General features: G+C 41.5%; 1 protein-coding gene across 1 annotated transcript in view; it reads right to left on the reverse strand.

Moving 5' to 3' along the window:
* The window catches only part of OCA2 (OCA2 melanosomal transmembrane protein), a 286,600-nt gene that overhangs the window by 230,292 nt on the left and 43,894 nt on the right, over positions 1–12,414 (reverse strand). Inside the window, exons 2-3 of the mRNA XM_077807125.1 lie at positions 7,778–7,876; positions 6,661–6,837 (exon numbers count right to left, since the gene is read on the reverse strand). Of these exons, the coding sequence (XP_077663251.1) occupies positions 6,661–6,837; positions 7,778–7,876 (276 nt within the window). The remainder of the gene's footprint in view (positions 1–6,660; positions 6,838–7,777; positions 7,877–12,414) is intronic.

Here is a 12,414-nt window from a genome sequence, read left to right on the forward strand (position 1 = left end):
TTGGCACATGAAATTGCAAGCCCATTAGCAAGAATTTTTAATGAATCTGTAAACTCAGGGGTTGTACCATATGACTGGAGAATTTCTAACATAGTTCCTATTTTTAAGAAAGGAAAAAAACGTGATCCGGGTAACTACAGGCCTGTTCGTTTGACATCTGTAGTATGCAAGGTCTTGAAAAAATTTTGAAGGAGAAAGTAGTTAAGGACATTGAGGTCAATGGTAAATGGGACAAAATACAACATGGTTTTACAAAAAGTAGATCGTGCCAAACCAATCTGATCTCCTTCTTTGAGAAAGTAACAGGTATTTTGGACAAAGGAAACACAGTGGATCTAATTACCTAGATTTCAGTAAGGCGTTTGACACTGTGCCACATAGGGAATTATTAGTTAAATTGGAAAAGATGGGGAGCAATATGAAAATTGAAAGATGGATAAGGAATTGGTTAACAGGCAGACTACAGCGGGTCATACTGAAAGGTGAACTTGGAGAGAGGGAGGGTGGGCTGGAGGGAGGTTACCAGTGGAATTCCTCAGGGATCAGTTTTGGGACCAATCTTATTTAATCTTTTTATTACTGACCTCAGCACAAAAAGTGAGAGTGTGCTAATAAAGTTTGCGGATGATACAAAGCTGGGAGGTATTGCCAATTTAGAGAGAGTCCAGGATATCATACAGGAAGATTTGGATGACCTTGTAAACTGGAGTAATAGTAATAGGATGCAATTTAATAGTGAGAAGTGTAAGGTTATGCATTTAGGGATTAATAACAAGAATTTTAGCTATAAGCTAGGGATGCATCAATTAGAAGTAACGGAGGAGGAGAAGGACCTTGGAGTATTGGTTGATCATAGGATGATTATGAGCCACCAATGTGATGTGGCCGTGAAAAAAGCTAATGCGGTCTTGGGATGCATCAGGTGAGGTATTTCCAGTAGAGATAAGGAGGTTTTAGTACCATTATACAAGGCACGAGTGAGACCTCACCTGGAATACTGTGTGCAGTTCTGGTCTCCTATGTTTAAGGAGATGAATTCAAACTGGAACAGGTACAGAGAAGAGCTACTAGGGTGATCCGAGGAATGGAAAACCTGTCTTATGAAAGGAGACTCAAGGAGCTTGGCTTGTTTAGCCTAACCAAAAGAAGGTTGCGGGGAGATATGATTGCTCTCTATAAATACATCAGAGGGATAAATACCGGCGAGGGAGAGGAATTATTTAAGCTCAGTACCAATGTGGACACAAGAACAAATGGATATAAACTGGCCATTGGGAAGTTTAGACTTGAAATTAGACGAAGGTTTCTAACCATCAGAGCAGTGAAGTTTTGGAATAGCCTTCCAAGGGAAGCAGTGGGGGCAAAAGACCCATCTGGCTTTAAGATTAAACTTGATAAGTTTATGGAGGAGATGGTATGATGGGATAACATGATTTTGGCAATTAATTGATATTTAAATATTCATGGTAAATAGGCCCAATGGCCTGTGATGGGATGTTAGATGGGGTGGGATCTGAGTTACTACAGAAAAGTCTTTCCTGGGTATCTGGCTGGTGAATCTTGCCCATATGCTCAGGGTTTAGCTGATCGCCATATTTGGGGTAGGGAAGGAATTTTCCTCCAGGGCAGATTGGAAAAGGCCCTGGAGGTTTTTCACCTTCCTCTGTAGCATGGGACACGGGTCACTTGCTGGAGGATTCTCTGCTCCTTGAAGTCTTTAAACCACGATTTGAGGACTTCAATAGCTCGGACATAGGTGAGAGGTTTTTCGCAGGAGTGGGTGGATGAGATTCTGTGGCCTGCGTTTGCAGGAGGTCAGACTAGATGATCATAATGGTCCCTTCAGACCTTAGTATCTATGAATCTATTTTCTCTGTGTATATAAATCTCCCCACTGTATTTTCCACTGAATGCATCGGATGAAGTGAGCTGTAGCTCACGAAAGCATATGCTCAAATAAATTTGTTAGTCTCTAAGGTGCCACAAGTACTCCTTTTCTTTTTGCGGATACAGACTAACACGGCTGCTACTCTGGAACAAAGCTACTTTTGACATCAGTGGAGTTTTCCTCGTATAAGAACTTCAAGGCTGGGCCCTAAATACATTATACTTGTTACACAAGAGGCACACTGTCAGGGCTGACGTCTCAAAAATTTGATCATTCCCTCAAAATATTTCTAATACCTACCCTGAAAATTATTGAAAAAAAGTCATAGTTGTAAGAAGGGAATAGACATTTGGAGTCCCTCAAAAATCAAATTCTCTCTTTAAAACATCACCAGTTCCTGGATATTTACAGATAACTATCAGAACCTTGGTTTTGATTTATATTTTACATTATCACAGTGAGCCTGAGTACACTGACAAGTGACTTATTTTTAAAAGATTATGTCCCATCAAATATGCTAAAATCTCAGGAAAATATTTAGTATGTCAAACCATGCTTCTTTTAAATTAAACTATTTGCTATTAAAATGTGCATTTTACAGTAATCAATCTTTGCATTGACCATTTTAAAACTATGTCCTTGTGTCTTTTTTGTGGGAGCTCTCTCTCTCTCTACTAATTATTTTTCTATTTGTCAATACTGTACATAAAATCTGTGTGTGATAGAAAATATACCCCGGTGTTCACACCCTACATCAGGGATCAGCAACCTTTGGCATGCGGCACGCCAGGGTAAGCCCCCTGGCAGGCCGGGCTGGTTTGTTTACCTGCCGTGTCCTCAGGTTTGGCCGATCACAGCTCCCACTGGTCTCAGTTTTCTGCTCCAGGCCAAAGGGGGCTGCAGAAAGCGGCACAGGCCGAGGGATGTGCTGGCCGCCACTTCCCGCAGCCCCCATTGGCCTGGAGCGGCAAACCGCGGCCAATGGGAGCCACAATCGTCCGAACCTGTGGACACATCAGGTAAACAAACTGGCCCGGCCCACTAGGGGTCTTACCCTGGCAGGCTGCAGGCCAAAGGTTGCCAATCCCTGCCCTACATGCTACTGTAATCATGTTTGTACAAGGTATGCTTTGTGAGATATCAATAAATATCTCATAAGTTGCTGACCAATAATATCACGGCAAAATGCACATAGCAACATTGTATGTAAAGTTTGAACATAAGCTGTAATCACGATTGACGTATGTTTTCCAGATAAGTCTGGGGAGTGGCCAAACTAGTTGCTGAGAGAGGGAAAGCTGATGCCTCAGACAGATGTAAACAAGACTGATGAACCATGCTAAGTGGCCATTCTTTGGCAAGGAAGGGGGCTGGGGCAAAAAAAAATTTCATCTTAGCTAAGCAACAGCATGGAGTTTCCTTCACTAGACTGCCTGTCACCTTGCTCCCAGCTGGAAATGCTTTTCAAATGAGGAACAGGACTACCAGAAGAAGGGGCAGACACCCCAAGACACCCCTCCTCTTCCTGTCTGTCTCTGGCATCGCACCTAAGAGGACAAAAGAAAACAGAAGTTGGACTCTGGGGGAAGGGTGAGTCCTGACCAGAAGAGTTTGGTCAGCAACCTTGCTGGAAGCATGTGATGATAAATCTTGCTGGAATCTAATATAGTTTGTAGTTAATAAACTTATTTTCGTGTTTTATCTAATCCGGTGTGTTTGAATTGGAGTGTCTGGGTAACTCTATTTAAAAAACAATAAGCTAACATATTATTCCCTTAAGGAATAACAGACTTAATATATTTGTACTGTCCAGGAGAGGGCTGGGCAGTACAGGACATACATTTCTGTGGGAAGATCTGGACTGGGGTGGGGTGGGGTGTTGAGGTCACCCTGTAGTATAAGCAAGGCTAGTGAGAGCCAGGGTTTAGCTAGCAGGCTGCAGTTACACACAGATGCTCAGCATGTGGCTTGCCTGCTGGAAGGCTGTTTGTGAGCAGCCCAGGTGGGAGCTCCGACACAAAGCATTATAAGGCACCCAAGGTTTCAGGACAGGGGTGACACAGCCCCCACTAGTCTGGATTGTGCCCCAGGTATGTCACATTATGTTTTATATTCACAGTAGCAATGGGTTCTACTTTGTAATTTGTCTCTTAAATCTCTCCATTAACTAAAACCATGGTTATCTCCCTAATATTTTAGCTAAAAGTAAACAAAAAATTTGCTGCCTTTCTGACAGAATGCCCAGCGAGTGGGTTGCTTTAAGCCTAATGGTGGCAAAGAGAAAAACATTCCAAGACACTAGAATTAGTTGAGAAGGGTCTAGTTCAACAAACTGCTGCATTAAAAGAGTCATTTGTGTGATAGAAAACTAAATTAGATAAGTTTCAAAAGATTCAGAAGTCATGTTTGAATCATAGTGGAAATAAGTCCTATGATCAAGATCACTGATGGGAAAATTAGAAACCATGTAGGTGGCCACAGAACGATCCAAGCTGCAAGGGAGCAGAGAAGCAGGCTCAGTCTATTTAAAGTCTTTCATCTAGAAACATCAAAGGCCAAGCTATTGAAAAATGAAAAATAGCAGAACAAAAAAGGTTTGAAACTCAAGGCAGCAATGACCAATTTTAAGTTACAAAAGCAATTCCCAGCAGCTCAGGATTGATAATACGTGTGAGCTATAGCCAAGTAGGATGTGTGAAGAACACCCACTACGTCTTTAATTATATATTTTGTTTATCTCTCCCACATCTATTCTCTACATCTTAACAACTCAGTACTATTTACATACTTTGTTGCGATTTTTTAATATTTTACAAATTATTAAAGCCCTGTTCTGATTATTTTAGATTTAATGCATTTGATAAATCTTCAGTCTGCACTTTGAAATTATGTTTCAACAGTTCCTATTGAAACAAGAAACATGATGACAACTTCACTGGAAGATACAATAGAAATCAAGAGGCGTTAATTGAGAAGTCCATAACTACTTGTCCTTAAATAACAAATTAATCCTCAAAAGCTGACAAGATATAATTACAAGCTTCTGAAAAATGTTATTTTATTGATGAAGCATAGCATTTGGGGGAGAGGGTTGTTTGTTTGTATGGTTTTTGACACTTAGTATTATAGGAGCAGTGCTTTTAACAGTTTACAACCCAGAAATGATCAGCCTTTGACTTAACTGTATTTAGCAACCTGTGTCTTGCATTACAATTCTAATCTACCTTAGTAATGCAAATACAAATTCTGTGCCAAATTCTATCTTGATTTATATCCCCAGGGGAATCATAGAATATCAGGGTTGGAAGGGACCTCAGGAGGTCATCTAGTCCAATCCCCTGCTCAAAGCAGGACCAATCCCCAATTTTTGCCCCAGATCCCAAATGGCCCCCTCAAGGATTGAACTCACAACCCTGGGTTTAGCAGGCCAATGCTCAAACCACTGAGCTATCCCTCCCCCCAAAATGGACTTCCCCCTGGACTTCAATGGGCCTGCATGAAGTGCAAATCTGGGCAGAATTTCCCCTTCTATCTCTAAACTTAATGCCTTTGAGCTAGTAGCTCCATTAAAGTCAACGGAGCTGTGTGGATTTATACCAACTGAGGATCTGGCCCTTTATGTATATTCAACAAAATGGCGAAATATCTCACAGGAAAATCCACCAAGGAAATATCGTACTTTCCCAAAATGTAAACTTCTGTGGTTTTGCAAATGATTAAGTAAAGGAACCAAGCAGGACTGAAATACCAAATATTGGCTCAAGCTGCTGATACTGCAAAGAAGGAATGCTGGTACAGTTGTCAGTATTTATCCAAGCTTTGCTAACTGTAGCCAATACAGTTAGCCTACTCTACTTATTCAACAACAATGGAGAATAGGGAAAATCCCATGTTATTTAAATATCCCTAATTAGAACCGGAAAATAAACATGAAGCAGTGAGCTAAGACAAAGCACATTATGTGATTTAGCCAAATAATGTTCTGTAATAGCATGGCACAGGATGCAGGGCACCTGTGTTGAGTAACAGATATCTGAACCCTGTGCAATGCTGCCAGGTGATTACTGCAGGTGCACCTAGAATATAAAAAGAGTGCGGTCGTTTCTAGAAGGGCAAAGGGAACTAGTGTCTGGAACAAAGGGGTTCTGCAGCTAAAATCTAGGAAAAGCCAACACTGACCAATTTTAGGCTTAAGTTCATGTTGTGTTGATAACATTTAATTTACTAATAAACCCATACCCCACAAAAGAAGTAAATGTAGACTTTCTACAATGTCTGCCTACTTTACATAACTAAAGGATGCAGGTCTGCAAACCTGTTTTGGCCACATTTTGCATTATAGTACATATAAAAAGCTATTATAGTTATAATAAAAATACATTTACAAAGATAGTGGTAGTTAAAAACTACAAAAACAAAAATGTATCCAAGCAGCAAAACCTATTGTGGAAGATCTTGTGGTATATTTACAAATGAACACAAAGAACTTAAAAAAAGGCATAAAGACGTATTTTTCCCTTATATAGTATTTAGTTAGAGACCTAAGACAGGTTGCATGTAATAACAAGGAGCCATAAATCTTAACCAGATTTCATGATGAATTTCAAAGGGTGTTTTGGTTTTGCTTAAAAATTGATTGTACAACATAACCCAGAATATGGAGTGTTATTTTACTCATTTGCAGAAATGAAATCATTTTCAAGACATCTGCTTTTGGTTGTTGACCCTTGCAGAAGTAACAAAAACAAAACAAGCAAGCTCTGGAGTCATACCTCATCTTTGATAAATTGAACTTGACATGAAGGTTGTCCAAGAGTTCACATTTCTCAGAGGAAGCAGATCTAGACAAGCTTCCCAGGTGAGATCTCTGCTCATATTCTGCAGAGCTATTATCCCATGAATCATCATCTGTGGTAAAATCTGGATTATGAAGAGCCAGACATCGTAACCTACAAAACATTTTTAATAAAAAATGAATAAATGATTTCCCTTAATTTAAAAATATACTGGTTTATATCCTGATTTTGCACATTCTTAACTTTCCTGTGATTGATTTCAATGGGAATACTCACAGTAGTCAAGTTAAGCATGTGCCTAGGAGGTTGCAGAATCAGGGCATTAGTGTGATGGCTGGTGGAAGAAATGTTATCTGGCTGAGATTCTAGGAGCTACAGAGTCAAGTAAATTGTGTGTGTTTAGGAACTGGGCAGTGCAGACTGCTTCTCTGACAAACCTATGCTTCATGAGAGTGAATCTCTGCCCTGTCAAACCCCATGGATTTGCTGCAGTGAAGACCATAAGAGGATGTCCAAAGAACAGCTCCAGTCTGATGACTCATGGAAGGTTGACTGGAGTGCAGTTAGTCTCTGGCCTGGTTCCCCACTTCTTCCCTCCCCACTAGCCTTTCCACAGGCCACAGAAGTAGGGCTGTGTGATAGGCACAAGGAGAAGGGTAACTGTGCAAGGGCAGCTGAGGTGTAAGAGAGTCTGTGAAGGGGCAGGAGTTGGAAGCTGCCCAATCTATATGCATCAATATCTTGACACATACCTTGGTTCAGTGGGGAGTCAATAGAGTACCTTCATGGGGGAAGAAACCCTAGATGCACCAGTGTCTCAGTGCATATAAGAAGTGTCTCCTTGGTGCACCAGGTATTGGATTCTGTATGCACGAACACATCAGCATATCACAAGCTTCTTAAGCCCTCCTCTCATCCTTCTTCACACAACCTACTTCTTCCCTTTGCCTTCCTGTTTCCCCATCATATTCCTTATAGGTCCTACTCCACTCACAACCCCTACTGTCTAGGCTGCCTCTCTGCAACCCCACAGTCAGAATATGACAAAGAATAATGTAAAAGCAATCCTTAATTTGAAATAAAAATAACCCACCCATTGTCCTCAGATGAAACCTTCAGCAAAGGCGTCTTCTCTGTGAAGCAGTTGTCCTTTGACCTTGCACTGAATAATTTCGGCAAACCGAAGTGGTACCTTAAAAATAAATAAATGAATAAAACTAAACAGATAAATAAACAGAATTGTTAATTCCCATTTTAATGACCCCCTAAGACTCTACACAATATTTTATTAGCTAAAAGTATATTTATATAACTAATTAAATATTAACTTATCAAGTGGCTGCTTCCTAAAAAATTGCAGGCAAAATTCTCTCCATTCTTCATTGAGTGAAGTCACCTGCTGATGGCATAATTTGTATTGTTCCATGTGCCTAACTCCCATAGAAATCATTCCACATGTGCAACCAAGGCAGGTGTGCAATAAAGATCCACACTGTGAATAAGTGGTCTATGCCGCAAATCAGAAAAGAGAATTTTATGCTGCATTTGGACTCTTAGATGTTTTTGGCAAGACCAAAGTGATGCTGGATCAGAGGAGAGAAACCCTTTAAAGAACCGGCTGACCCACCTGTCTTCCTCCTTCCATCCAAGGCAATCCCCACTTCTCCTCATTCATCGAAGTGGTTGCAAAGTTTTGGGATCCTGTTTGATTCGTCATTAACCACGGATAATCACATAGCATCTATGGTAAAAAATGGCTTCCTCCACCTCCTTCTTATGAGTAAACTTTGCCCTGGAGGAGTATCTACCTATGGAAATCCATGCTTTTTCTCCTCTAGAATGGATTATTTGAATCACTGTATATGGAGCCAAGGATGGGAACAATTGCAGAGGCTCCAATATGCATCAACCTACCTCTTCATTGTTGCAGGCCACTGTGAACCCAACATCTCTTTGTTCTGATCCCTCCACTAGCTCCCATTCTGCTTCTGTTGCTGACATAAGACCTTGGTCCCGATCTCCAAAACCACAAATACGTCAGTATGCAGCTACATCACTCACCACATCTTTACCTATGATCCACCAAGACAGTTGTCACTTCATGCTCTGCAAGTAGCCCCGTTCAAGTCAGAGGGATTACTCACATTGTGTGAAGTTAAGTATGTACATAAGAATTTGCAGGATCAGAACCTTAGGTGTCCAGTTCAATCTGCCAGATAGTTTCCAATATTTGTTATCATCTGTTCGCTGTGCTATGGCCTACGGGAACGGAAGATGGTGATTTCAGTCCAGTAGATGGTCTACATCTTACATGCATGCCCCCCTATAAGCACTTTGTTTGCAATCTCAGAAGAAAGACCAGGAAATGATTGGGCATAGGGACTGACCTACTTGGTCCCTCCAGATCAGGGTTCAGGCACATTGGCAGTGAAGTATAAAAAGTTTCATTGTCACAATCTGTTCTGTGACGAGATGGCTCCATTCTCCAAGGCTGTCAACATGCCATCTTTTTATGAGCATTTCACTCACATCAAAAAAATTTAAAGAAAAAAAAACCTCCATGTTTTTGAGAGCTTGAGCCCTCATTTAACACTCAACCACAGTCTAAAAGTATTGTTTCAAACCCTATAGTTTTTACAAAATAAAATCCATAATCCTAATAAAAATACCATTGGGATTTTTCATTTTAGGCTCATTTAAGATTAACAATATCTTCTAACTATGTATTCCTTGCAGAAATTTTCACCAGAAGTTGAAATGTTTAGTTACAATTCTGATGGCAGAATGAAGTTTCTTGTGTTCTGCCAATATTTGACAAGAGCAAATGAGATGACTCAGGGAATTATAAGCACGTCAGCCTGACATCGATTGCAGGCAAAACAATGGAGTGGCTAATACAGCTCGATTAATAAAGAATTAAAGGAGGGTAATACAATTAATTCCAATCAACATCAGTTTATGGAAAATAGATCCTGTCAAACTAACTTGGTATCTTTTTTTGATGAGATTACAAATTTGGTTGATAAAGGTAATAGTGTTGATGTGATCTACTTAGACTTCTATAAGGCATTGGACTTGGTACTGCTTGACAGACCTTTGATTACAAAACTAGAATTAAATAAAGTGAACATGACACACATTAAATAGATTAAAAACTGGCTATATGACAGGTCTCAAAATCTAATTGTAAATAGGGAATCACTATTGAGTTGGTGTGTTTCTAGTAGAGTCCCACAGGCATTGATTTTTGACCCTCCACGATTTAATATTTTTAGCAATGACCTGTGTTACCTAGCAGCTGTGTTCCTGGGGAACCACGGTGCAGTACCCAGCCTGTCTGACTCACAAAAGACCTCCTCCCCCCAACCCCACCACCACCCCAGCCTCTGCTTGAGCCAAAGCCAATCAGAAGAAAGACTTACAAAAAGGAATGAAAAGGCAGTGGGAGACACATCTAAACCCTTGGGATAAGGATGACTGGATTAAGGAAACCCCCCCTAGCCTCATTTGCATCAAAGATGGGACAGGGAGGCATCTCCATCAGCATACAGAATGGAGAACAGAGATTCCAAGGCAAGAACCACATGGAACTCTGGAACCAGAAAAGCAGGGAAGCACTGCATGAGGAGGAATCTCTGCTCCAGATGTTAATGAACCCATGCCTGCACACACCCAGCTCAGTAGTTATCAGACCAATTCTAGTAATAAATCCTCTAGTGGTATCCAAAACAGTGAAGCTCCCTAATTGCATTGTGAGCTCCCTCCAAGGAACACTGCCCAAAGCCAGGAATGATCAGCTCCCATCATCTAGCCTGAACAAAACAACTTTGGTATACTCCCTTCAGCCATCAGTTTATACATAAACAAATCTAGTGTTCTCCCTTGAACGATTGCTGTTTCTCTACAAAAACCCCTACCTATGGTCAGTCGCGTAGCCAGGTGGAAAAAACAGGGGGAGCGGAGATAAAAAAAGGCACCACCCCCGGTACTCACTCGACGGCATTCCGGGACTTCAGCAGCACTTGGCATCAGGTCCTTCACTCGATCTGGTCTTTGGCACTGAAGGACCCCCCACCACCACCACCGCAATGCCGCTAACGACCGGAGCAAGTGAAGAACCCGATGCCAAGTGCTGCTGAAGACCCGGAGCGCCGCCAGGTGAGTAAACATTTTAAAGGCGCCAAAGATTTTAAAAGGCGCCACTTCTGCTCAGTGCGGGAGCGGCCACTGCCCCGCTCCAGCGATCCTACTACCCATGCTCAAGTAAGTGCTCTGACGCCTGGATCCAAAATCTGCATCAGTTCCATTCTCTCTCTCTCATCCCCCCGGCCCCCAGTGGGTGTCCTTTGGTTTCCTCATTCACTCTGCAGCAATGCTCCTCGTACCTAAGCTAAAAGACCCCTGTAGCACCCAAAAATCCTGTCAGATTTGCTCATCAAGTGGGTTACTACTAGAACAACTGTAACATGAAAGTGGGGATAGGGATGTGCTGAGCCTGGGACATATGAGGGTGACAGCTTGGATATGCTGCTCGACCCAGCCTGCAGAGTCCAGGGACATATAAGGGGTCAGCTTGGGAGTGCTGATTAACCCAGTCCTCTCAAACTGTGTGTGTGAGAGAGAGTGAGTGTGAGAGAGAGAGATTCTGGGGCTGGAAGAACCCAGCCCTGGGGAACCTAAGTCCTGCAGGATAGCACCATTGGGAGGGAACTTGCAGCAGGAAGAAGCAGAGCTCCGTATGAGAACACAAGCGACAAAAGCAGTACATTGATAGAATTACAGAACACCCGCCCCAAAGAGTTACCCTAATTAAATGAGCATACCCCAAAGTAATGGGCAAAGCTGGTAACACCTGGAATAAAACATAAAATAATCACTGATGAAGTTTGCAGATGACACAAAGATTGGGGGAGCGATAAATAATGAAGAGGACAGGTCACTTACATAGAGTGATCTAGATCATTTGGTAAGATGGGCACAAGCAAAAAAATACGCTTTTTAATATAGCCATATGTAAATCTATACATCTCGGAACAAAGAATGTAGGCCCTGTGTACAGTATGGGGGACTCTATCCTGGGAAGCAGTGACTGTAAAGGTTTTGGAGGTCATGGTGGATACTCAGCTGAACATGAGCTTCAGCGGTGATGCCACAGCCAAAAGAGCTCAGGTGATCCTTGGGTACATAAACAGGGGAGTCTAAAGTAGGAGTAGGAAGGTTGCAGTACCACTGTATTTGGCACTAGTGTGACTACTGTTAGAATACTGTGTCCAGATCTGGTGTCCACAATTCAAGAAGACTGGTGATAAACTGGAGAGGGTTCAGAGAAGAGCCAGAAGAATGATTAAAGGATTGAAAACATGCCATATAGTGATAGATTCAAGGAGCTCTGTCTGGTTAGCTTAACAAAAAAAGAAGGTTGAGGGCTCACTTGATCAGAGTCTATAACTGCCTACATGAGGAACAAATATTTGATCATGGGCTCTCCAATTTAGCAACAAAGGTATAATAAAATCCAGTGGCTGGAAGCTGAAGCTTGACCAAATTCAGACTAAAAATAAGTTGTAAATTTTTAATAATTAGAGTAATTAAACATCGGAACAACCCTTACAATCTCCATCTCTGGGGATTTTAAAATTAAGATTGGATGTTTTTCTAAAAGACCTGGTCTACTTCAAATAGGAATTATTTTGGCAAAGTTCTATGGTCTGAGTTCCATAGAAAGTCAGT

The sequence above is a fragment of the Eretmochelys imbricata genome, chromosome 1 (genome assembly GCF_965152235.1).
Source record: "Eretmochelys imbricata isolate rEreImb1 chromosome 1, rEreImb1.hap1, whole genome shotgun sequence".
Taxonomy (NCBI): domain Eukaryota; kingdom Metazoa; phylum Chordata; order Testudines; family Cheloniidae; genus Eretmochelys; species Eretmochelys imbricata.